At 58.9% G+C, this 25,917-nt stretch overlaps 1 protein-coding gene across 2 annotated transcripts; it reads left to right on the top strand.

The window, feature by feature from the left end:
- Positions 1–2,954: 2,954 nt before the first annotated feature.
- Positions 2,955–25,680, top strand: SH2B2 (SH2B adaptor protein 2). 2 transcript variants are annotated; one of them, XM_080563136.1, is made up of 10 exons: positions 2,955–3,063; positions 3,712–3,837; positions 11,881–12,768; positions 15,799–15,900; positions 19,487–19,578; positions 21,760–21,854; positions 22,036–22,209; positions 22,329–22,522; positions 22,642–22,813; positions 23,224–25,680. In XM_080563136.1, the coding sequence occupies exons 3-10, from the start codon at positions 11,908–11,910 to the stop codon at positions 23,535–23,537; spliced, it is 2,004 nt and encodes a 667-aa protein (XP_080419262.1). In that variant the 5' UTR covers positions 2,955–3,063; positions 3,712–3,837; positions 11,881–11,907; the 3' UTR covers positions 23,538–25,680. The 2 variants fall into 2 exon arrangements, with proteins under 2 accessions (XP_080419262.1, XP_080419263.1); XM_080563137.1 differs by having other exon boundaries at positions 2,992–3,080.
- Positions 25,681–25,917: the final 237 nt, after the last annotated feature.

The raw sequence follows: 25,917 nt of genomic DNA, 5'->3' as shown, positions 1-25,917 counted from the left end.
CGCCAGAGGACATTTTAAAGTGATTTCTCCTGCACCAACAGCTAGGAAAACAAACAGCTATTTCTCCCGGTTCCTTTCCCCTTCCCCTCCCGTCCCGGTGACACCGTCCTGCAGCGAGCCCCTCGCTGACGTCTCGGCGGGGACCTTTGCTGGCCGACCTGCAGCTGTGACAGCCCGTCACCTTCCTGCAGAGAGGCACGGGGCCGGCAGCTCCCAACCACCGGGGCTTGGGGCCATGCCCAAGCCATGAAACAGCTTCCAGAGCAGCCTGGTGGCAGCTTTTTGGCGATAAAACCCGCTGAGCATCGCGGTGCCCTGCAGAAGCGCATGCTATGGAGGAGCAGCCGGGCTGGGATGCTCCGTGCAGCAGCCACAGCTCCTCGGGGATTGCTGAGAAAAGTCGCGGGCGAGGTTAAACTTTCACCCCGGCAATTCTTTTAAATCTCTTCGGGCAAGGCGCAGACCTAAAATTAGCCCTCCGGTCCTTTGGAGGGTTTGGGTTTTTCACTCGGTTTTTCAAGTGATCGACCAGCAACTCTGCAAAACGTGCATGTCCCCGCTCTGAGGCCTGATTTTCTTTCTGATTGCAGCCCCGCTGGCTCCACAGTGCTGTACCGAAAGCAAGGACAGGTTTCTAGCCTTGTACACGTACTTGTAAATACGGGATCGCACCTGAAATGAAGCTGGACTGGTGGAGGGCATGTACCTGAGCCGGGGGCCGCGCGCCCAGCCGATCGCTGAGCCCGTGGGCTGGCAGAAAGCGCGGTGCTTTCCGCATCCCGCGGCTGTGTGGGGCACAATGGCTTTCCCCCCTCGAGGGCAGGTGGTTTAGGTGTTAAAATAGCGCGTCTGCTCTTGAGCCACGGCTGATAAAAGCGGGGAGGTCGGGCTCTCTGCCTTTCTGGTTGAAGTCCAAGGGGGGGCTAAGAGCAGGGTGCCAGCGGCATGCCCCAGCCTGGGAGCGCACACGGGGGGACACGAGGTGCCCAAACTGGGTGCCAGGAGGAGGCACATGAAGGATGAGGCTCAGGAGAACATCAGCTTTCGAGAAACCGTGATTCTCCATCCCTGGAGATGGAGATGCCCCGGATGGTCCACAGGGCATCAACAGGCTGCATCCGTTGGGGCCGCCGGTCCCATGGCACGCCGCTCGCCGCGCTGCTGGCGATCGATGCCGAGTGCAATGAAACCCTTAATGAAATTTCAGCCTAAGAGACTATTGATTGCGTATTTTCTTTAAAAATGTATATGAATGGGAGAGAGGCTTTTTGGAGAGGCCGGGGAAGGGGGGGGGGGGGGGGGGTGTGAAGGAAACCACGCCGGGCTGCCGGAGATGCAGAGATGGTCATCCCCCCAAGCAGCCTGGGCTGGGGAAGGGCTGCAGGCTCCCATGGGACCCTCACACCACCCGGGGAGGAAAACGCGACTCCCTGAAGCAGAAGGGTGGGCATTCACCCAAAACCATCGCAGAGCCAGCAATGATGAAACCAAGGGGAGAAGTCGCGAGCCCGTGCCCCGGTTGCGCTTTTGCAAATCCCCTTTGCCCCACGTTTCCCGTCACTGCCTGAAACCCAGAGCAGGAGACGCAGCCCCGGCCCTACAGCCGACCTCCCTCTGTGGTTGGCATCCCCCGGGTTCCCAAATCTCACCGGGTTCCCCCTTGCAGGGTAAGGGGACGGCAAGGCGGCGTGATAAAGGCAAACAATAACAATAACAGTAACAAAGCACCCCCTCCCTGCCCCTTACATAACCGGCATTGTCTTAATCCTACAGGTGCTTCGCAGAAGTAAAAGGGATTTGTTCCTCCTGCAAATCCTTTTTATATTTTTTTGGTGAGTCATCCTTATCCGCCCCGCCGGGGAGGCCCGGAGGCCCCCGCCGTAATGTGACCCCTGACTAAATCACTTAAACCTCCCCGGGCTTCGGTCCCCCCGCGGTGAGAGGCGGATTATGACTGTGTCCTGACCCCCTTGGCAGGGCCGGTGCTCGGCGATGGGCCCTATAAATATGTCAGCAGGGCAGCGAAAGCGAACGCCAGGACTTGGCCCGCAAACCTTGACCTGGAGCTGAATCCGGCCGGCACGGCGCCGCCTGGCAAAGCCCAGGGCTGGGCCCGCTGCTGGGGGGCCGGTGTCACCCCAAATCCCTCTCATAAGCAGGGGGAAAAAGAGCTTGGGGTGGCACAGGGGACACGGATGCTGCCCCTTGTTGGCCCATGGAGGTGTCCTCCCAGCGCCTGGGGGGGCTTTGGGGGAGGTTTGGGGGTGCCACAGGGGGTGTGCAGCAGGATGTGGGGTTGGGGTTGTTCTGTGGGATGTGGGGTGCCCTGTGGGATGTGGGGTGCCCTGTGGGATGTGGAGAGTGATGTGGGGTGCCCTGTGGGACATGGGGTGCCCTGAAGGACGTGGGGTGTCATGCAGAATGTAGGGTGCCCTGTGGGATGTGTGGTGCCCTCTGGGATTGGAGGGTGGGATGTAGGGTGCCCTGTGGGACATGGGGTGTCCTCTGGGACATGGGGTACCCTGCAGGATGTGGGGTGCGGTGCGGGACCATCGAATGGCTTGGGTTGGAAGGGACCTCAAAAATCATCTAGTTCCAACCGCCCCTAAGGCGTAGGGTGTCATGCAGGGTGTGGGGTGCCCTGCGGGACGTGGGGTGCCCTGTGGGACGTGGGGAGGGATGTGGGGTGCCCTGTGGGATGTAGGGTGCTGTGTGGGACGTGGGGTGCCCTGCGGAACATGGGGCGCCCTGCGGGACATGGGGTGCCCCCTGTAACATGGGGCACCCTGCCTGATACGGGGTGACCTCTGCGATGTGGGGTGCTGCCCCCCAGACCCCGGACCCCCCCCCCCCCCCCCCGGCAGGCCCCCGCTGTTTGGGGGGGGTTCCCCGTGCGGAGCGGGGCCGGGCGGGGCCCTTTAAAGCGGTGGGAGGAGCGGGGGGGGGGGCGGCGGCGGGGCCGGGCGGGGCGGGGGGGGCCGGGCAGCGCTGGCCCCGCCGGAGCCGAGCCGGGAGCCGGGGCTGCAGCGGGGCTGCGCGGGGAGCCGGGCCGGGCCGGGCCGGGTGAGCGCATCCCTCCGGTACCGGATCCGCGGCTGCGTGGGGCGGCGGGGGGCGGCGCCGCTTTCCTGGTCCCCCCCCTCCCTTCTCCATCACCATTTCGGGGCGCACCCCCCGGAGGGACCCCCCCCCTGCACCCCCCACCCCCTCCCTTCCCCGGGTCCCTTCGGGGTGCGGGGTCCTGCGGCGGGGGGCGCCGGGCTGGGGGCTCCCCGGGAAGGCGAAAGTTGCCGGCTTGGGGGGGCTGCCGGGGGGGGGGGGACGCAGGGTCCTGGGCACGACCCAACGCGCACGACCCCTTAAGGACGGTCTATTTTTATTATTATTATTATTTTTAATGCTTATTATTCCGCCCGAGGTGCGCGTGCTGCCCGGATGGATGCTCTGCGGGCACCTGCGGCCCCCCCCCGGGGCAGCCCCTGCCCAAGGGCACGGCCCCACCGAGCTGCCCCCCCCCCCCGCAGCCCCCCAGGAGCTGCCCAGCACCGTGCTGAGGCCTCGGCTTGGCGAGGGGCTTCCCCTGCAGCCCCCTGCTCCTGCCAAAGCAGCCGCTCGGGCTCGTGTGCAACAGCCCCATGGTTTCGGGGTGACACCCAGGGAGGTGCCGAGCACCCTCTTCGGGGCTTGACTTCTTCCAACTTTGCCTTCCAGGTCCCTCCGGGCTGCTCCGGTCCCTCGCTGCGCCGTGGGAGCTGGGCGCTTTGAGCGATGAGCCTGCACTGGGAGAGCCCCGCTGCTGGCACCTCGGGGAACCCCTGAACTGCACCGGGAGAGGAGGTAAAACCGCTCGGCTCCCCCCAGACCCTGCCCTAAACCCACGGGAAGCCAGCAGCTGCCTGCTGCCCACACCGAGCGGATTGCTCAGACCTCCCCGCCGCGGCGGTTGTTATTATTATTGGGATGATTATTTGCTTCGCCCTGGTGGGAGGGGGGCGGAGGAGGGGCGCCGTTGCAGTGCCGGGCATTTGGGGCCGTGCTCCTAAATCACCCGGGCTGCCCCCAGAGGGTCAAGGCCCTCGGCCACCGCGTTGGCACGGGTGGGTGGCCGCATGGCTGGGAGATGTGCTCGGGTGGGACTGGGAGCGCTCCCAGCTCTGCCCCTTTGCATCCCTTGGTGGTGCCTGGTGGTCCCGTAACGCTGCGGCGCACCCCAGGGTGGCCATTGGAGAGCTCATTTCTGGAAAAAAAAACAAAAAAAAAGTTGCAGAAACCTCACGGGGGTGCTCCAGGCCATTGATGCGTGTTTGAAATCAGGGTGGTTTTGCCCACTGGTGTCTCACCGAGCGCGGGGCAGCTGTGCCATCGGGGTGAATGTGTGCTGGGGGCTGTAGGATGGAACCTGCCCTGCTCCGGGAAAGTCTTTTGGGATTTGGGTGCTGTCTGCCTCAAGCACAGGGTCCTTGGTAGGTGCAGGGGGGCTGCTCGCCTCCTGTTACCCCTTCTGGCTGCTTGTCTTCACCATCGGGGCTGTTCCTTCCTCTCCCGGGCTGGTGGGAATGTGTCTCGTGTGCCCTCGTGGCAGGGTGGCCTTGCCCAATTCTTGTCTCAGCTGTCCCTCTTCCGAGGTAAATCGCCGTCTGTGCGCCCTGAGGATGTTTCTGGTTAGAGCCCTTCCTCCTCCTCTTCTTCCTCTTCCCCAGAGCGGGCTGAGAAACCCGATGATGGTTACGCATCTGCTGCTCTTGCTGAATCAGGCTTTTTGGGGCGCCCTGGGGCAACGCTGCCTCCCCTGCTCTTCTCCAGCCTGAAGCCCCCTGAGCCCCACACAAGGCTGTGGGGCAGGAGTGAGGCTGCAAACGTGCAAACGGGGCCAGGAGCACCAGGAAGGAGGGGAGGCAGAAACATCAGGCACAGGCTAGGTGGGAAACGGCCCCTCTGCAGAGGGAACCCCTCCTGCACGCCTGTGCCCACTGTGCTGGGTACGGAGTGCTGCGTGCCTGGGAACATCCCTGCATAGCAAAGCGGGGGGTAAAAAAGGGATTTTTGGGGCTGAAACCCCAGCCGGAGATCCCAGCTGCAACGTGGTGTCTGGGCACCATGTGGTTGAGGGGCACTTGGAGCCCGCTGGAGCTTGCACGAGGTGTTTTGCCCAACGCACACCCCAGGAGCTCAGCGGTGAGCGCAGCGGCCCCGGTAGCGGGGCAGAGCTGAGTTTCCCCAGCTCAGACACCATCAGGCAGCGTCGAACGCTGCTGGCAGGCGGGTACGAGCCAGGGATGCGTGTGGCGAATTATATCCGCAAAGTAAAAAAGATAATGGGAAAATTTAATACGGGCCTATGTAACTTTATCCTGTGTTTGTTATGAGCCGTAATTGAAAAACAATCTTGGGGTTTTTCCTTCCTGTCCCTGAAGGAAGGGGGGGGGGTCCTGATGTGAGCAGGGCTGCGCCACCTCGGGTGCGCTCTGCTGGGTGCTCTGCACCACGGACCCGTGCAGCTTGTGCACCAAAACCACCCCAGGAGCCCCTTAATGGCACAGTGATCTGTAGGGCAAGAGGGTTTTTTTTTTTTTATTTGGTTGTTTTTTCTGCAAGCAGTTTGCGCTTGTTTGGGGAACTATAGCTGGTTTTGTACAGCAGGGCCTTTCCTTTAAACCCCTTGCATTTTAGGTATGTCAGGGATGTTGAGCGAACCGTGGTGGCCGACCTACCCATCATTTCGTATGTGTGTCCAGCACGGCTCTGCCCTTCGTGCCCCTGGCCCTGCGAGAGCCGCTGCATGGTGGTTAATGTGTAACGCCTGCGTCGCACCCCGCTGCGAGCGCCAGCCCCCGAGGTGGTCGCACGAATTCTCTTTGACCAGGGTGGGAAGGCGAGAAGGGGAAGGTTTTGTTGTGGGCCGAGGGGAGGAAGGAAATCTAGGCTTAGCGAGCGAAATCTGAGCTTGCTTGGTTGGGGACAGGGCTTCTGACGCTCCTCGCAGGAGGCTCTGCTATTGTGGTGGCTAAAAATAGACTTTGGACTAGTTAATTTTCTGCAGAAAGCTCCCAGGTCGGAGCCCTGGCCAGGTGAGGTGGCTCCCATCGAGAGGGAAAGGACGGCGGCTCCTTACCTTCTTCACCAAAAGCTCTATTATTTTAACGAGAAATAGCCCGCCCTTGGTTTGGGGCAACAAAGGGGTGGTTTGGTTGGCTTTCCAAGCCTCTGCCAGGGCAGAGCATCCCATCGCTGTGCCCTGGGGACCCCCAGGTCTCCCACCACGGTGCGCTGAGCGTCACGGGCGATGCTGTGGCCACGCACCTCAGGGACCTGCCTGGAAGCACAGGGAGGAGATCAGCTAAGATCCACTGGATCTTCTCTATTTAACTCATCTTTATTTTCCAGCAGCTGTCAGCACGGGGGTTGCAGTGCACGGCGGGGCAGCATTTAGGAAGCAGAGAAACGACCCTGCAAAGTGAAGTTGGTCAGAGTAGTGGGAAGTGGAGAACGCTGTGGGTTTGGAGACGGCCGTGACCTGCGCTCTTCCCGAGCGGGCTGTACGCAGGGCGTCAGTGTCACATCCTCCTCAACGCGTGCTGGGGAGTTTTGAGGGAAGAAGGGGTCATTTCTGGCCCAAAGTTCGCTTTCTCTTCCGAAGATGTCTCTTTCTGAAGAAGTCCTTCCTCAGGGCTGTGGTGGCTCCCATCCTGCACAGCAGTGGAGCACTTTCCCGTAATCCATTGGGATTTTGTTCCTCTGGACGCTGAGATGAGAAGCCACCTTCCTTTCTACCCTGAGAAATGGTCATCAACATCTGGTTTGTGCACGGGAAGGGGACAACGTGCCCATTCCTTTTGGGGACAGACCAGGCCCATGAGGCTGCCTGGGGTGAGCCACGAGTTTGGCAGCCCCCTAAAGCCCTGGAGCCCGCAAGGTGCGGTGCTTCGTTTGCAGAGGAAAGCTTCGTTAGGGGATGCACAACTGCTTCCCGTGATGGTGTCTCAGGTGGAGCACCCCTGCTTGGTGCAGCAGAAGACCCAGGAAGGCTTTGCACACCGGACGAGCGTCTCCAGCTGGCAGGAGGGCCCTCCGGTGCATCTGGGCAGCGAGTCAAAGCGTGCATTTAATGGGGGAGTGAATCGAGGAGGGTGGCTTGACCATTAGACTTGAGGCCAGAATGCTGTTCAATTAATATTTCAGTGGGATGGACAGTAAATGAGAGGAACAAAGATTGTTTCCATTTCTCTCCAATTCCAACAGCCAGTCTGATTAAAGGGCTGTGGAGTATAAATAGTACATGGAGCCATAAAGAGCGTGGAGAGATGACCTACTCCCATCCTACCGCTATTTTATGTATTTATTTACTTTCCTATGGCTTTCTGTCCCTTAAATCAGCCTCTGCATGTAGTTAGAGCACTGAAGTCTCAGCCTTGAGGGCTGGGACCCTTGTGGTGGCAGAGGAAGCCACCAGGAGGAGGGGGCTTGGTCTCTCCAGCCTTCAGGTGCCAGCTGCAGGTGTGGATCCCCAACTCTGTGCCTGCTGCATCCCCTGTTCTGCTGGGTTTGAATGGTAAATGCAAAGGTGTTGCATTTGTTTTTCCTCCTATCCACGTCCTAAATGTGCTCGAAGCACCCTGCCACCCCCCAGAGCAGCCCCTGCCATGTTTTTTTTGTTGGTTTTTAGCTGCTTTCTGCAGCACGCCGGGGCCATGCAGGCGGGCTCCAGGCTCCCTGCGGGCTGCCAGGCATGTCCTGCCCGCCGTGCCAGGAGCGTCACCTTCTCCGGGGGGGCCCTGCGGGGTGTCACGTTGCTCCAGCACCCGCTCGTGACCCGGGGATCTCCCCTGCCCGAACACGTGGGGACGGCTGAGGTCAGCCTCTCTTCTGGGGCGAGCAGGTGCCCGGGTTTCCTCGCGTCCCGGGGTCTGATTGGCATCGATCTCGCTGGAAGCCGAGCAGCGGGACCCTGCCAGCCCCATCCTTCCCCAGGAGCGTGGACCCAGGACCACCACCACATGCGTGCCTCTCCCTGCAGGATGCTCCATCCTCCCCGTGCTTCCATCAGCCCAGATCTGCGTGCCTGTGCCCCTGGGAGCGCTCCTGTGCAGGCGGAGATGCAGGCATGCGGGCTTTCGTTATTACTATTTTTATTTTTTATTTCCATGCTGGAAACCCCCAGGGAAGTGGAGGACTGCTGGTCGTCCCCTTCATACTGAAAGGTGTTCATCCTTTTAAAAAAAAAAAAAGAGGGGGGGTACAAACCTGCCTCCCGCAAGCTCAGCTGGGCGCAGGTTTTCCTCCCGTGGCCCCAGCCTGGCTGTGCTCCGCGGGGCGGAAGGGAAACATCTCTTTATTAGGGCTGTTTCCTTAAATAAAGCCCTTGGAGCAAGTGCTGGGCTGGCTGCTCCGGCTATCCCATGACCAGTGTTGTGCGTTCGGGTTATTAACACCTCATTAGATGTTAGTTCCTCCCCGCTCCTCTGGTTCAGCAAATCCCGGTGGCTTTGTTGTCACTCCCTGACTCCCACTGCACCGGAGACTTTTTTTTTTTTTTTTTTTTTTCCATGGTCTCTTGCACTTCTGCTGACGGCTGAAATTTCATTTCGTCTCGAGGTCAGGAGCTCACTTCGACTTTCAGATCTTTCGGCTGGTGTGTGCCGACACGCGTCCATGCCGCGCAGGGGCCACCGGCGCAGTTTATCGGGAGGGATTGGCATAGCATCGCTGCCAGCAGCTGGCTCGCGCCTGCGATTGCAACCTGGGCTTCCACTTGGCCAGGCCCCAGAAATCCGTATTTATTTATTTATTTATTCCCCCTCCTTCTAAAACCTTGCATTGTTTTCCCAAGTGGCAGCAGCAGCAGCAGCAGCAGGGCACGGTTCTGCCTGGGGAGGCGTTTGGGGACCAGCCAGTGTTAGGTGTTAGGAGGAGCCCAAGGGTGCTGATGTCTCGGCTGCCTCTCTGTGGCCACGCAGCTTCTCTTTAGGGACAAACCTCCTCATTTCCATATTTCTGTGCCTGTCCTGCTGTGTAACCCAGGCTGTGACCCCTGAGCAGGCAGACACCCCCCACAAAAGGGCTCTGCCTCCTTCTGAGGTGCCCGGCCACACGCTGCAACCCTTGGTGAGCCTGGCTGGGAGCGAATTGCCCCTGCTGGCCAAAAAGCGGTCATGGATTTGCTGCTTATTTTCATCTTGAGCTTATTTTCATCTCGACTTCCACCGCCCTGCCCGGGGATGCTGTCTGTGGCACGAGGAGTTATTTCGAGAAGTGGGGCAGTGCTGTTGGCATAGAGGGGAGCGGAGGCACCGAGATTAAAGGTAAAGCTGCAGAGATAATTGGGAGCCTGCTTCCCGCAGGAATCAGGTGAAGGCGTACGTGCTGGGGAGGGGGGGGATGATGCTGCGGTCCCAGGGGGCCTCCCTGAGCCCCCCCGCTGCTCCCAGCCTCACCAGTGGGGTCCCCATGGGGGGCTCACAGACCCACCGCAGGTGGGGGGCGATGGAGACGCCGCGCAGGGCCGCCAACCTCCCCCCTCTCCTCCTTCAGACCTGCCAGACATCTCTCCTCTAGGCTTCATTTTTATAAATTGGCCTTTTAGAGTCTGTCATCCCCGTGCAGATGAAAGGAAGACGCTGTGATGCCTCTGCGTGCGTGTCTCCCAGCTTGAGGCTTACTGCAGCGGCTGGGTGGCCAGGCTTTTTGTTTGGGGTTTATCTTTTTTAAAGTGTCTTCTTTTCTTTCTGCCGCCCCCCCTCTTTAATCTCTCTGTTGCATCTTGGCTTCCCATCGCTCATTTGTGGGCAGGCTGGTCCTGCTCCATCGTGCCTGTCCCTCCTGCCCCATCCTTCCTGGAGGGGGCAATGGGGGGAAGCATTTTCCCTCCTGTGCATGGTGGGGGAACACCAGCAAAGCCCTGGGGCTTGGCCCACGGGGTAAAACTTAACTGCTCCCTTCTGGCAGGTGTGACAAAATCAGGGCAGGGCCATCACCCATCGGCGTGGGGATTTCTCTTCCCTCCTGAGCCCCTTGCTGCCCTTTGCACCTTTTTTGCCCTTCCGTTGTTCTTGGTGGTGCCAGCTATTCCCGCTTGGGTCAGTAGCAGGAGACCCCCTTCCACCTCCCCGAGCCCGAATATTCCCCCTCCCTTGCTTTGCGCTCGGGGAGCTGCGGCTGTGGATGGTAAAGCTGAAGGGCAGTAGCTGCCGCCGGGAGCCGAGCCTTTAAATTCTCTGCCGGGTGATGGATGGGTAAGTGAGAATTGCATTTGCTGGCCTGGTAACAAACAGCTTTACATTTTCTGCTGCTTTCCCGCTGTCTCTTGGGGAAATTCAGCCTTGTTGTAAACTGCGGGGACGGGGCTTTCCCTGCTCCGGGCTGGGTTGCGGCGAGCAGGGCCGGCTCAGTGCGGGGCAGAGAGGCACCCAGGGAAAGCTGCAAGGCCCTTATGAGACGGCTGGGAAGCCAAGCTCCCCCGGATCTGGCTCTTGCCAGCAGCTTGGGGTTTCCCTTCTCACTGAGGGCTTTTATTGCCCGTGTTTAACGGGGGAATTGGGCCTGTCTGGTTGTGTCGTTCCGGTTGCTCCGCTGCCTGGGCCTCCCTTGGCTGTGTTGGTTTCCTGCGAAAGCCCTTTGGGGAGCTCCAGGTCCAGCCAAGCACTGGGATCCCCTGCTTCAGGACTGGTGAGCCAAAAAGGGATTAAAAATACATATATACACATATATTTTTAACTTTTTATCTTCTGGGGCAGTTTACCTGACCGGTAATGAAGTACTGGCTGTGAAACCTGATGGTTAGTTACTGCGCCTGATTTATTAGCAGCAGAAATCACTCACCAGCAAAAGAGATTTTGTGAGCGGACAGCAGCCGAATGAGGGGGGCTGTCCCGTTTTTCCAGAAGCCCTGGCGTGTCCCCAGGCTGGTGAGTGCTGGGCAGGATGGGCTGCAGAGGGCAGGGGTCCAGAGCAGAGCGTTCCCTTCGTGCTGTTGAGGTGAAACTGCCCTCGAGGGGAAAAGGATGCTTCTCTGGACACATGGGTGGCATGTGGCTGAGCAGTGCCTGAGTAACTCATGGGGCAAGGCTCGCTGTCACCGACAGGCACAAGCAGTCGGTGCTGGAAAATGATAATTTAGATGCGAGCACTGCAGGAACCTCCCCTGTGAGGTCCAAGCCTCGCAAAATTAGGCAGAGGTTTGGGAAATGCATTGCAAGCAAAAAGACAAGAGACGTGTGAGTCCTGCAGAGGCTGGGTGAGGTCAGGTACCTCTCCTGTGGGTGTGAGGTCTGGTCTTCACCTCCCTGCAGCTCCTGGTGGCTCCCGGGTCTGCTGCCTTGGTTTTTTTCCCTTTTACCTCATCAACTCCCTGGTCTCTGGGGTTATCCATTACAGCCATGGGGTCTGACGGGCGGTGGGGAGGGTGCTGGGCTCCTGCTCATCTGCGTCTGACAAGGATGTAACCGAACTGAGGTGCTCAGCAAAACCGATGTGCCAAATTTCTCCTGGGGGTAGAAATGTGGACAGAGCTGGAGCAGCTGCTGGGGACGGTGGCAGCGGATGTGCTGCTGCGGGCCCGCGGTGCCCAGGCCACGCATGTGGCAGCGTCAGTCCTGGAGGCGAATCCCCCCGGGCTGCTCCGGTCGGGGACTCCTTAGTGGTTTTATGAGAAATCGATAACACTTTTGCATGGTCATAATCGTAAAATAAGTACGATTTATGGCTGCTGCCAGGGCCAAGTTTTTTTCCAGCACGGCAGAGGGAGGGGAAACGGCACAAAAATGCTTTCCCGCTGTGTTTCCCTTCGCGTCCCACTTCATGCCAGGGCTGTGGACCCGCTCTGGCAGCGTTGGCGGATGGGATCACTGCCACCGAGCTCACCCTGTCTGTCCCCTTGCCCCGCAGCCCGCCGGCAGGTGGAATGGGGCAGCCATGAACGGCGATGCCCTGTGCCAGGAGCCCTCCTCCCCGCTCCCCGACTGGCGCGAGTTCTGCGAGCTGCACGCCCAGGCGGCCGCCGTCGACTTCGCCCAGAAGTTCTGCCAGTTCCTGAGGGAGAACCCCCACTACGACACCCCCGGCGCCGAGGCCTCCTTCTCCCACCACTTCGCCGCCAACTTCTTGGACATCTTCAGCCTGGAGGTCAGCCGGGTCTTCGTCTCCGACTCGCCCACCAAGTACAACATCGTGCCCTTCGTGGGGCTGCAGAACTGCCACGTGCCCTACGGGCGCGAGGTGGCCCAGCGGAAGGAGGAGACCTCCACCGAGTCCCTGGACAGCATGGAGGCCCCGCTGGGCGCCGGCCGCTACCTCAGCCCGGCGCAGCAGGCCCAGGCGCGCAAGGTGTCCTCCTACGGCCAGTCCCGCAGCTCGGAGGACGTCTCCGTCCACGCCGCCGCCAAGCCCAAGTTCAAGAAGGGCTTCTCCTTGAGGAACATGAGCTTGTGCGTGGTGGACGGCATGAAGGAGATGTGGCACCGCAGGTCTTCTCCGGAGCCGGGTGCCGAGGCCGTGCCGGGCAGCAGGAGGGCTGAGAGGGAGCCGTGGGCGGCCGGGGGCAAGGAGCCCGGCGACCCGCGGGAGAAGTGGACCCACAAACTGCGGCTCTCCAAGGCTCAGTCCTCCAAGGTGGAGCTGGTGGACATCCAGCGGGAGGGGACGCTGCGCTACATGGTCGCCGACGACACGAACTGTGTGGGGAGCTCGCAGTGGCAGAAGTGCCGCCTCCTGCTCCGCAAGGCGGTGAAGGTGGAGGGGGAGAGGTTCCTGCTCGAGTTCTACGTCCCTCCGAAGGTAAGTCCTGGCTCGTCTCCGCTGCCGTCTTGGTGAGCGTTGGGGTGAAATTCGAGCAGCTGGGCTTTGCGTTGTTACTTTTAATTTCCACTGCGGAGCTGGGATGAAATCCAGCCCTGGTCCAGCGGGAGGTTTGGTGCCGGGAGGCTGAGATGTGGGTGTGTGGGGGCAAGGCGGTCGAGTCGCATCCACAAACTGCTCATCAGCGCTCAGCCCGCGGCCCTCGGGTGAGATGCTGAAGGCCCTGCCTGTGCCTCAGCCCCAGATATCGGTGATCGTAGTGCCGAAGCTCATTGCCACACTGAGATGAAGTATGTCCAGGACACCAGGAGATCTTTCTCTTCCGAGCACATTAGAGTGCTCCGTGTGTCACCAAGCGACCCCACGCTTGGTTGCAGCACTCGTTATTTTCAAATTAATAATTCACGTGGAATAATGTTGCACCCAGCACAGCTTTCTGGTGGTGGGGGCAGAAGCCCTGGGGCTGGAGCACCACCGCTGCCCACGGGTTTTGCAGCGCTCCTCACCGACAGCCCCAGCTACTTGCCCTGCTGTGCAGGGGAATGCTGCTTGTTATCAGTACCGATACCCACGCTATCACTTTCCCTTGCCTGTGTCTTCTCTGCATCTGTAACACCCAGGAAAGCTTCAGAAAGAGGAGCTGCTTTTTGTTGTGGCACACCTTTTCTTGCATGCCTCCCCTCTGCACGTGGCACAGGGAAATATTGCCCCTCTTCTCCTGGGGCAGAGAGGGGAGCGGTTTGCTCAAGTAATGCAGAGGGCATGCACAGGGTCCACCTTCAGTCCCTCCTTGCTGCAGGACCCCTGTTCCTCCTGGGAGGAGCAGAAGGTGCGTTGTGCTGACAAACCCGCACTGACTGAGCCTCATCTGCGCCGTGTGCGCTCATCTTTGACAAGCATGGGGCAAATAATAGGCCGTTCCCGGGGGTTTTACTAGTTGCACGGGTTAGAACAGAAATCTCAGGTTCCTTAAATGCTTGGGGAAGAAAAACCTCATTTACTTGATTTTTCTCCAGGATTTTTCCACTTGTGTTTGAGTCCCTTGCAGCGAAGCTGGGCCAGCACAAGCCTTGCACAGGGCTGTAGCTCCCCTGGGAGCTGCTGGGAACCCACTGGTCTTGATCTTTGCACCCCTATTAACTCAGGTATGATCCATACAAGAGTCACAGGGATGGCAGGAGAGTTCATATTTTTAAAAAGCACCCTCTATTTTTCTGAGGACAAAATGAACCATGGCACTGTTGGTGTTGGTCTGTGCCTTCTTTTTTTTTTCTTGCTTTCCTAAGCTTCACACCTCTCCTGATAAAATATAAAATCTGAGTTTGAACTCAAGCGTATCCCTACAGCAAGGCTCTGAGCTGCTGCGCATAGTGCATGTCCTCGGGCTTGGGGACTTCCTCAGCCGAGCGAATTCCCAGAATTTGGGAAGCCCCTGGGAGCGAGGGCTGCAGCACTGCGCCGAGGTGGCCCCAAACTCAGGTTAAAATGGAACAATTGCTGCTCTTAAAATGTTTAGGAGAGTGCTCGGAGGAATTTTTTTAGTGCATCTTCATTTGGCTCTAAAAAAAAATCAATTTCCAAATGATTTCACGACAACTTTCGTGGAAATAGTCTGCTCTTCTGTTGTAATTACACCCCTCTGTCTTTGGTTTGCGTTTCATCTCCCCTCATCCCATCTTGTTTTCCATCTGGCGTGCTCCAGCTGCAAACGTGGCATCAAGCTGGCACAGCTGGAAGAAAACTGCTTTTTGCTTTGGGAGCCCCCAGCTTCAGTTTTGCGTAGGCCCTACAAAAACTATGGTCATGTTTTCAAATCTCCTTAGCGAGCCCTTTCTTCTTAACCGCCGCTTCGACAGGAAGCGATAAGCCGAGTTAGATGTTTGTGCCAGCACGCAGCAGTCGTTTTAGGCATCCTGGGGTTTCGAGGGCAAAATAGATGTAGGGAGATGTCCCCAGAACGTCCCCACGGCCATTAATAACGCTCCCCGTGGGCACCCCGGGCTGCCGCAGGAAGACCCTCCTGGAGCAGACCCTCCTCTGGTTCACTGCTGACTTAACGCTGTTGTTTGGTTTTTTTTCCTAAGGCAGCTGCATCCCCTTTTCTCACCTTCTCCAGTAGAAAAAAAGGTGGAAAACTTCAGCAGGGCTGAGCCCGGTGCAGCCCGGGATGCATGCAGAGGCAGCACAGGGGGCTGGGCTGGTGGAAATGAAACATCCCAGAGGGGAAAGGACAGTTTCTGTTCTCATGCTTGGATTATTATCTTTTTTTTTTCCCCTTAACTTAAAAAAAAAAGTCACTGAACCCATCTATCGGTAACCTGCAGCCTGGTGCACATCACCAGCCTCGTCTGAGTGCTCCAAACCCTGGAGCCACGATTCTAAGCATCCCGGAGGGGACCAGCCCTGGGAGCATCTCCGTGTACTCCTTTGGGCTGGTTCGCTGTAATTTAAGCAAATATCTGGGGAATTTGGTGCTCAGTAGAGACTCTGAGTGGGAGGCAGTGGGTCCTGCCCCCACACAGAGGCTCCGGCGGGTGCCGGGGGAAATTCTTTTTTTTTTTTTTTCCCCTTTATTTTAATGTAATTAAAATTCCCCACACAGCTCTGGCTGCCACACCGTAACGCCTGGGCTGGGTAAACGGGGCGCCCGTCTGCGCTGCTGCGCGGCTCTCAGGAAGGAGAAGGTGTAAAAGGAGAGAAATAAGCGGGCTTGGCAGAGCTGGAACAAGGAAGGTTTGGCAGATAAATGCACTAACCTCCCCATCTTCCACCGGGCCTTGTCTTGGTTTAATTAAAAGAGCTTAGAGTTAGCAGGCACATGAGGGAAATCAATGCTTTTTTTTTTTTTTTTTTCCACCCCCCATAATAACCGTGCGGCTGAGCCGCGATCTTGCCTTGCTGAGAGCCACGCCGCGCTGTCCCCCGGGACAGTTTGATTAGATTGAGCGACTTTTTTTCTTTTTTTTTTTAATTTATTTATCGATTTCTCTTAATTTTCTCTTTTCCTAGGCTTCCAAGCCCAAGGTGAGCATCCCGCTGTCAGCCATCATCGAGGTGCGGACCACCATGCCTCTGGAGATGCCCGACAAGGACAACACCTTCGTCCTGAAGGTGAGGGCAGGGTGGCGGCGGTGCGATCCAGCCCTGCTGCAGGGATGCTGTGACCCTGGGGACGTTGCCTTGGATTTGGAGCTGAAGCACCAGCAGTGCTGATGCTCCCCACGGGGTCCCTGCCTCCCCTTCTCGGTCTGTGCTTCCCTTTGGGGCTCCCAAAATGATGCAACGTCCACCTGATGCCCAGGTATTTGGGGATCGGGCTGGTTGCCTGGCTTTCACCATGGGGTTTTGCTTCTCCTTGTCACCAGCACAAGGTTAAATTAGCGTCTAGAGACAATTTGCAAGGGTTGCAAGCAGAGAGACAAAGTCTATCTCCAGCTAGAGACCTCGGAGAAGCGTTTTCCATACAATCTAATTAATTAAGGTCATGCTCCCAGCAGCCTTTTGTGGCAAATCCTGGGCTCAAGCAGGAGGTTCCTCTGGGGCTGGGTGGCAGCAGGGACCTTCCCGCTGCGTGCTGCAGGCTCTGGCTCGGGGCACGCTGTGCCGATGCCCTGACAACGGTGGTGGTGGTGGTGATGTTCCTCTCTGTCTGATGAGGCTGTGCCTCCCTGCACACGTTAATGGGCTCGCACGCTCCATCAGAGCTGTTGGACGTGCCCGGCTGGGAGGTGATGTGTAACAGCAACGTGTGGAGGGGCTCCGTGTCCCACCCCTGCTAAAGTTCACCTCTCTCCCCGGTGCTTCTCCCTAAAAGCACGTGGCAAAGGCAGAGCGGAGAGGCCAGGCTTCACGGCTGGGTGAGCCTGCTCACCAGCTGAGGGAACTGTGAATGCAGAGGGGGGAAACTGCCGTGATTACAGCTGCTCTTTGTCTTCAGCCTGGCGTTGCGAGAGCCCCCGTGCCTCGCAGCCCGCCCGACCCCAGTGCTCATTCCCGTGGGCTTCTTGCTGTTAACCTCAACCTTGGCTGCGGTCTGTGTCCACCACGGACACAGAGGCTAACTTGGCTGTTGTCTTCTGTACTTGAAAACCAACCTCACACGTCTTTTGCTCTCCGGACTGAGCAACCCATGCTCCTTCCCACGTTCCTTTTGGGCTCCGGAGCGAGCATGTCCCAAAGTGAAGGCAGTGCCGTGGCCAGGAGCGGGTGGGAAGGATTGCTTCTCCTTTCTTCTTCCTCTTTACCCAGCCCAAGTACATCCAGTCGCTGTCTTCATACCCTAGCGATGATGCTGACTCACAGGCAGCTTGTGGGCTGCCGTAACCCCGCTGTGCTTTTTGCAGAACCTCTCCAGAGCTGCAGTTCCTCAGGCGAGGTGCCCGTGGTGTCAGCACGGGCCTGGAGCTCGCCGTGCCCTTGAGGTGGAGCCTGGCCTGGGCGTTTTCTTTCGAAGACTAATTCTCAGCATCGAGAAGTTCATTTGAATTCCTGCCTCATCTTCCAAAATGTTTACAACGTGGTGTCAGCCATGAATTGATCAGGCATCCTCTCCTTGCTTTTGTCCTCACTGCTGAATGGCAGCACGTGCAGGACAGCATCCCTGATGCGAGGGAGCCCAGCATCTCCTCCACATAGACCATTAACCAGCAGCAGCCGCTCTTGCAGTGCAGCTCACCAGCTACTTCTGATCATGGTTTTCTGGTCCCTTTACAAGTCTCATCTCAGCCCCGTTCCCCTGCCCTGCGTGCTGCAGCAGTGCATACGGTAGCACCAGGCGTGCTGCTGAAGCCGAGCACGTGGCACTGATCACTGCTCCCATCCCTCGCTCTGGGGCTGTGGCAGAGCACAACCAGGTCACCGTGGCCCCACTGGGGCTCTGCAGGTCCCCACTGGCAGGGTTTGGGCTGTGGGGGGCTCTAGGTGCTTTGAGGAGGGCTCTGAGGCCGGGTGTGCTGCTCTTCCACCCCACCGCCACGGCTCTGCCCTTGCTTCAGCCTTTTCTGTAGTTACCCCCAGCCTGAAACCGCCGCGTTTACCAGGTACCCTCTAACCTGCTCCTGCCCCGTTCTGGCCTGAGCGCTTACCCTGCCGCGGGGTTAATTGATTGCAATCGATCCCTTTAATGAGGCATGGCACCAAGCGCCGCATTACCCCCGGGGGCTCGCTCAGCGTCATCTGCTGCCCCGCTGCTGCCGCCCTCCCTCTCGCGGCTGTGGACACGGGGAGCTTTTCCCCTGTTCCTGACATCCTCTATTGCTCGTGGCTCACTTTCTGCCCTGGCCCTTCTCACTGGGCCGTGTTCCTGCTGCTCTGTTGTGTTCCTCCCTTGCAGGCTGGATTCACGGAGGGTTGGAGCACCCCTTGCTGGCAGGGTACGGATTAGGTGGGTGGGACGGGGATCTTCTTGCTGAACTGGTGTGGAGCCACATCTCGCCCCTCCCGGGCAATGTGCCGTGCTTTGGGAGGTCACTGTGGGTGGAAAAGCCCCTGCTTTTTGCACAGAGGCCACACTGGAATCAGTTCTGCCAAATCACCCAAAAACTGACAGTCGGCGTGTCCTCGCCACGCATCAGACACCCGGCACACGCATTTTTTCCATTGCACAAGCGGGTGCTTGCAAAATACCCGAGCCCTGCACGTGCTTTGCTCGCTTTCATGCTCTGCGTGAAGGAGCACCCCGGTCTCCCAAGCCAGCTCCATGCCTTCCCCTCAGAAAGCCTGGCTAAATAAAACGGGGGGGGCTCTGCTGCTCCCCTGTACCCGCTGCGTGGCAAGAGAGCCGATCACTGCTCGCCGCGGCACCGGGCACTGCTCCTGTGCTCCCTGTTTATTTTCAGGACAGTGATTCAGTTGTGTGCAATTAATTTAATTTGCTCAAAGGCTGTCTCGGCTGGCAACGCGATACCCTCCCGGAGTCAGGGCTGCCTCAGGGACACGTTGTAGAAGGGGTCTGGGAGGGATGGCACGGGGAAACGGCCGGAGGCAGGCAGCACCATGCCGGGTGCCCTGAGTGTTCTGTCCTCCCCGGCCCCAGAGCAGCCCAGCTCCTTTGGGCTTGCAGGTTTTGCATCATGACCTTTTTTTTTTTCTTCCTGTTAAAGGGCTGTTGGGGGTCTTTTTCTCTCTCTGTGATGCAATCAGGAATTGGAAGCCTCATGGACCAGCAGGCAAAGAAAATGAGGAGAGGTTTAAACTCCTGGTTTTAGGAGTCTGGGAGGATTTCAGGGCAATAAGAGTGCAGCACAGCCTCTGACATGCCACCTGTGCAGAGGTAGTTTTTGGGGGATGCTGTAGGCGAGGGGATGCTGTCTGCCCTTGGTTGTGCTGGCGCACAGTGACACTCAGCCTTGGTGCTGCTGGCCAGGCACTTATACCCAGGTGTGACCACACAGGCTGTAAAAACTTTGTGATGCATTTGCTGAAAAAGGGGTGATTTTTTTCCTCTGGGCCTCAGCTTTGGTCAGGGATCACCCCTGGGCACATCAAAGCATCCCTGGGGGTCACTTCTCAACCCCCCTGTGCTGGGATGGGAACACACAGGTATCCTTCAGCTAGGGCACTGTGTAACAGTGGCAAGTGAACGCGGGGGTCCGGCCGGTGTCCTGACAGATTATGGGTTTTGCTTTGCCTGGCGGGGGGCAGCAGACGGGTGGCAGGACCCTGGACGTGGCCTGACGCTGTCCTGTCTTGCCTCCAGGTGGAGAATGGTGCCGAGTACATCCTGGAGACCATCGACTCCCTGCAGAAGCACTCCTGGGTGGCAGATATCCAGGACTGCATCGACCCCGGGTAAGGCTCATGGGGCATGGTCAGGTTTCCCCTCCAAACCACAGCCTCCATCCTCTCCAGTAGGTCAGGGCGCGACCTGGGCAAGGTTCCTGCACTGCTGCCCGTCACATCTGTGTCCGTCAGGTCCAGGGGTCCCAGTGCATCCAGGAGGTCTCTGCTACAATGTGCTTGTTTAAAGGAAAGTAAAGGAAACTCATCTTGTTCCAGCAAGTGAAAAGCTCCTCTGAGCACCCCGGAGAGGGCAGAGGGCATGCCTTTGGGACTGGTGGTCAGCCCTTGCAGACCACTAGGATGGAAGAGACCCCAGCTGATGCAATTTTCGCTGCTCAGCTTATTGCAGGAAGTCTCTGACTTGTTTTGGCAGAAATCTGGAGGCAAAGTTAGCAGCCGTTGTGTGTCAGAGGTGCAGCCTTGCAGCGTGCCAGCCACTTGCTAACCCCTTCCTGCTCCGCATCGCCTCGACTAGCCAGGGCAGGTGACCCAGGGATGCTCCCAACACCAACTCTCCAAAGCTTTCATATCATCTCAGAGCTACTTCCCATGCTTTTTTTCCAGTCCAGCACCCGCGCTATATTCAATGGTCTGCTGGCACGCCCTCCCGCAGCCCATGGGCACGCCCCACTGCTACCCTTCTTGGCATTATTTCGGCAAAGGGGGGGATGCCCAAGCTCGCAGAGGTGAAAGCCTCGAGCAAAACTGGGACAGGGGCTCCTGGAGGCTCCCTGCTGCCCCCCGTGCCACCTTCCCCCAGGATGACGCTGTCCTCCAGGGCTGCGTCTCGCAGTGAGGACGCACCGTGCGCTCCTTCTGCTGCTTTTTTAATACATAATTGATGAAGCAACACCGAGGCTGGGCTGCTGAAGGAGGTGAGGCAGGGAAGCGTGGCCTGGCAGTTGAGGAAGGGCTGTTTTTACTCAAAATGGGTGTTTCGGTGCCGGTTCTCCAGCTGAGGCCAGGTGCCTGCACCGGCTCCTCGCTCTGCCTCCGGCAGCCTCGTGGCATTTGGTGTTTGCCTAGCACCCAGCACAGCCCCGTGCTGGCCTCTGGACACGACCGTAGAGCAAATAATAATGAACTCTACAGCAAATAATAATGAGCTGCTTAATACACTGACACGCGTGCTCCGTGCCAAGAATGAATTTTCATTCAGCTCCTGCACGCGGTGCTCGGTCCTCCTGCCAAGGATCCGCGCTGAAACCTCTGCGTAAGCGCCCTGGCGACGGGTTTTCTGCAGAGCTCTGTTGGTTTTGGTTTCCTTCCCCCCTTCTTTTTTTTTTCCTTTCTATTTTTTTTTTAAGTGGCTGCAGTTGAATGACTCCCAGTGGCTGATTCACTTACTGGCCACTAAATAATTCAGCAGCTCCCTCGTGAGCCGTTACCGCTAACGCAGCCGCTTCCTGGCTGTCTGCACGCACGTGGCCGCTGTTAAGCAAGAGCACCCGAGTGCCACGAGCGGCTCCGGGCTCTCGCTGGCGGCCAGGCTAAAAATAGGCGGTGAGCAAGCAGGGAGCTTGTGCAAGAAGGATGCTGAAGTGCACGGGCAGGGGGGCAGCTGGGGATGTGGGACGCGGGGGCTGCACTGCAGTGGATGCGCCTCTGGTCTGCAGGACCTCCTGGTTTTTGGGGTGCAGCTCCTGGGGGTCGGTTCGAACAGCCCCTTTCTGAGGGGGGGGTGAAAGCGAAACCGGCTCTGGGTGGAAGTTGGTGATGGGAATGTGTGCGTATGTCTCGCGTGCAAAGCGTGCGAGCAAGAGCTCTGGAAGTCACCGTAAGAGACGTGTCCAAGCCGAAGCGATCGCAGCGCAGCTCTGCAGCTGGTCCCAGCCAGCACGACCCAGGCAGCGAGGGTTTTTCAAGGGCTCGTACCTGCACGCTAGTTTCTCAGCCCAAAAAGCCACCTTGTTTTGATGGCAATGTTTGAGGCAGCCCGTGGTGCGTTGGCTGCTCTCCATGCCTCCTCCCGGCACACTGCGGCTCTGCCGGCTGCTCGGCCTCTGAGTGCTGCGGGCACCTCGCTGCTCCGGGAGGAAGCGGCGAGCATCGGGATGTTCTCTGTGGATTTGGGCCAGAGCTGGGATTTCACCGGGGTGGTGGTGGTTGGATAATAAAGCCCCTGCTGCCTGCAAGGGGTGATGCTGTGCGTGTCTGTGTGTGGTCACCTGCTCTGTGCTCGCCCCCCAGGGACAGCGGGGATGACATCGAGCTGGCCTCCTGCGTGCCTGGAGCCTGCCTGCCGGGCAGGGCGTCCTCCTGCAGCTGCGAATTTCTGGCTGACGGTGAGAAATCCTGCTGCAGAGGGCGGGGGGGGGGATCTCCTGGTGCTGGCTCTGCTTTTGGGGGTCCAGATCCTGCCGGGGACAAAGGCAGGGAGCCTGAAGTGAGCGCTCAGGTCCTCGCACTTGTCCCCGTCGCGGGGAGATGCCCGCCCTCATTGAAGACACCGACGTTGCCTTCCAGATGTGCACAGGCCACCAGACAGATGTGCCCTGCCTGGTGCTCACAACGCCGCCACTGCCACCACCGTGTCCGTGCCCCATGGCCGGGGCAGGGACTCCCTGGGGGAGCTGCTGGCCCACGTCCCATTGGAGAGCTTTCTGCAGACGCTGGAATCGCCCCCCACCACCGGCACAGGTAGGCAGGCAGGGCAGGGTCGCAGGATGCAGCCCCATCGCCTCGCTCTTGGGGTGCACGGGGTTGGGAGAGGGCAAATGTTTGGGTGCTCCCTAAAATCTGGTGGTGCTTGCGGCCAGGGGAGGACAGCGAGGCAGAGGCGGAGGTCAACCTCTCCGACTTCCCCTGGTTCCACGGGACTCTCTCGCGGATCAAGGCGGCTCAGCTGGTGCTGCTCGGCGGTGCCAGGAGCCACGGCTTGTTCGTCATCCGGCAGAGTGAGACGCGGCCCGGGGAGTACGTGCTGACCTTCAACTTCCAGGGGAAAGCGAAGGTGGGTGCCGCCTGCTTCGCGAGCAATCCTCGGCTGGTGGAGGGGCCTCCTCGCGGGGGTGAAGGAGGCTGGGGCTGTCCGATCGCCTCCCGGCTCACCCCCTTCCCCTGCCCTCGCAGCACCTCCGCCTGTCGCTGAACGAGAGCGGGCAGTGCCACGTGCAGCACCTCTGGTTCCAGACCATCTTCGACATGCTGCGCCACTTCCACACGCACCCCATCCCGCTCGAGTCGGGCGGCGCGGCCGACATCACGCTCCGCAGCTACGTGGTGGCCCAGAGCCCGCTGCCCGGTAGGTCCCGGGGCCGTGCCAGGGTTCGGGGCTGCTGGGATGGATTTGGGCTGGGACCTTGCACCAACCCAAAAGGGAGCCGGTCCCTGGGATTTCCCCACTGACAACTTAATGGCGTGCCCGTGTTGGAGGGTTGGTCCCATGCTGGTCTTTTGAGGAAGGGTGCGTGTGGCTCTGGAGATGCACCAGGATGGGCGTTATCCCATTTTGGATGGGGGGAGAGCCACAGCAAGCCATGTCGGGGCGGCCTGTGTGTCCCTTGGTGTGGGGCAGGAGAGGATCGGAGGCTGCGTGGCTCACTGGGGCATGCCGAAGGTGGGCGAGGAGGGTCGGTGGGCACAGGGTGAAGGATAGGGTGGGCATAGGAAGCAGCCAGCCTCCGAGGAGTCAAACTCCCGTCTCCCTTACAGACGCCGGCCCCCCGCCAGCCATCGTGCCGCAGCCACCGGGCTGCCGAGCCGACCTGCCGCCCCCGCACTACTTCTGCAGCACAGCACCCGCTGCCCCACCGGCCCCACCACCCGCCGAGGGGGCGGCCACAGCCCCCGTTGTCCCCGTCCCCGCACCCTACCACCGCCTGGAGGGTGCCCTGGGCCCCCGGAGCCGCAGCGACAGCGCCGAGCGCCGGCCGGAGCCCCCAGCCGCCGGCGCCGAGGACTACCACGATGCCGACGGCGCCCGCAGCCGGACCCGGGCGGTGGAGAACCAATATTCCTTCTACTGAGCCCCCCCGGGGGCAGGATGGCAGGGGGGCACGGGTCACCCACACCTCGCCACCACACCAGCCTCGCTGCCGCCACCGCCACCTCCTGCCACCACCAGCACCGCGGCCAGGACCTCCTTCTTGCTCGCTGCCGCTTTCGGGAGCCGTGTGAGCAGCGAGCGATGTCACGGCCAGTCCCAGCCCCGAGGCTGGGGTGGCGCTGGGGGCTTGGGAGGCTGAAAGCATCAGTGCCATTTCGGAGCTTGCAGCATTTTCCCTTTCCCTCCGGACCAAGAGCTCTCCCGGGACCGAGTCAGCATGGGGCTCGGGCGTTTTGGGATGATTGCGGGGACAGCAGGTGCCCCCCAGGGGCTGCTCTCCCACATGCCCATCCGTGTGCATCCCAGGGGCATGCCTTTCGTTCGCTCTGCCAGGAGAAGGCATTTTTCAAAGCCAAACATCTCATTGGAGGAAGGTTTTTCCTGCTGTCCTGCCACTTCTGTTCCTTTGTCCTTTCTCTTCTTGTAGCTGGAGACTCCCTGAATAACCCCTTTCTTCCTCCCTCTCTTCCTTGGCTTTTGAAACCTTGGCTGCCTGCAAGGGCATCAGCTCAGCCTGCTGCCTCCTTTCTACTGCAGCTAGGCGATCATTTCCAGTGCTCAAGGCAAACCTTGAAAAACACAACAACATCCCCGCTTGGATCGGCTGTCAGTCAGTGGGGATGTGTCGGGGGATTCAGACAGAGGCCAGGGGCTCGTATGCAGAGGTGGAGGCAGTCTCACCTCCACGAGTGCTCACCTGGACTCCCCGGGAGTGAAAACACTACAGACCTTCAGTAGATGCTATTGAAGATTTTTATTTTTATTTTTCTTATAGAAATTGAAATGCCCGGAAAGAATGAAAGGAACGGGGCTGCTGCCAGGTGGGGAAACAAGTGAATCAGAGGGGCCGGGTTAGGCTGACAGCACGGGCAGCCAGCATTTCCCTTGCTGGTGGCTGAAATGCCACCCTGACCCTGCCCGTGTGTGCGGCAGCACGACTGCTGGCAAGGACCGGGCGCTGTCTCTGCCTGTTAGCAGCATTGTGGCTTTTGAGCAGCCCCCAGCGCAGGCACGTGCGTCTCTGGCTGAAACAGCAGCTCCCTCCTACACCTCTGAGACCTGGGAGAGAGCGCAGAGCAGAAAACCACCGGGGCCAGGCTGCTTGGTAGGATTGTGTGCTTTGCGTAGGGTAGGAGCCAAGCCACAACCTAGTTCAGAAACCATTGAATTTGCCTGGAGAGTTGCTTTGGCATCTGGTTTTGGTTTGGGTCAGTTTTGTGGTTTGTTTGTGTTTTTGTTTCTTTTCTTTTCTTTTTTTTTTTTTTTTTTAAGGTGCCTTCTTTCCTGAGCTAGCAAAGCTGTCCCCAGCTCCGGAGTCACTTTCTCCCCCTTCACCAGGGCAGGGGGGTATCTCCGAGGCTCCTTGCCTCCTCCAGCCATGCGGGAGCTGCCTTTCTGGCCGATAGGTGTGTGGGCTGAGAGCTGAGAGACCTTCCTGCGGCCAGCTTCCCCTTCTCCCCAAACTCGTGGCCCTTCAGCCCTGCCACACCAGCAGCCACCTCCAGCAGCTTGGGCAGTGGGAGCTGTTCGGTGTGCTGGGGTATTTCTCCTTCCTCAGCACAGCTAAACACAGCCCAGGCAGGGAGAGGCCAGATGCTCTCGGGTTTAACGTGGACCTGCTTCTTTCACGCACACGGTGAATGAGGGGGAACCTCCAGATGCAGCACAGACATCATTGCTCTTGTTCTTCCCCGAGGTCCGAGGTGGCTGCGGATGGGAGCACTGCCTTAGAGCCCTTCACACGTTGGCTGATTTTTCATCTTCTGTGCCACGGGATCGGAACAGGGTGGGGGGGGAGCGATGATCTGCAAGCAAAAATGTTAATTTGTAAATAGGGAAGAGTCTGGAAGAGTTTACTGTTCTGTAGAATAAATTAATTTTATTTAAAAAAAAAAAAGAAAAAAGACACGGGGACTTGTTAAACAAATGGAGAAGCTGCGTTCTGGTTTTAAAATAAAACCGCTTGCAAAAAGGACAGCACATGGACATGAGCTCGGGGCTTTGCTGGGTGTGCTGTATAAAGAGAGAGGATGCTGTCATGTCGCATGTGTGTAGACCTTGTTGCTGTCTTGAGGCGGCTGTGGCTGGGCTCAGACTGCCCGAACGGAGCTGGTCTAGCACAGCGAGGAGGGAGGAGGGGGGGAATTTTTTATCACGGCTGAGCAGAGGGAGGTGGAGGACGTGTCCAGGCTGCGCAGGGCTGGGTTTCCTCTCCTCCCAGTCTGTCGTTTTCTTTGTCTGGTTTGTCACTGGTGTAAGTCGAACCGCCTCCAGCCCTGGAGCAGAGCAGATAAAAGTGA

Source organism: Anser brachyrhynchus (assembly GCF_964034855.1).
Source record: "Anser brachyrhynchus genome assembly, chromosome: 20".
NCBI lineage: Eukaryota > Metazoa > Chordata > Aves > Anseriformes > Anatidae > Anser > Anser brachyrhynchus.
The sequence above is the reverse complement of the archived record's forward strand: the minus strand, read 5'-3'. Positions and strand labels throughout refer to the sequence as shown.

Excerpts from the sequence above, each read along its gene's own strand:
- SH2B2 (XM_080563136.1), top strand. The coding sequence starts at position 11,908 with ATGAACGGCGATGCCCTGTGCCAGGAGCCCTCCTCCCCGCTCCCCGAC. Across the intron at positions 19,579-21,759 it reads CAGGACTGCATCGACCCCGG|GGACAGCGGGGATGACATCG; the intron begins GTAAGGCTCATG and ends CTCGCCCCCCAG. Across the intron at positions 22,814-23,223 it reads GGCCCAGAGCCCGCTGCCCG|ACGCCGGCCCCCCGCCAGCC; the intron begins GTAGGTCCCGGG and ends TCTCCCTTACAG.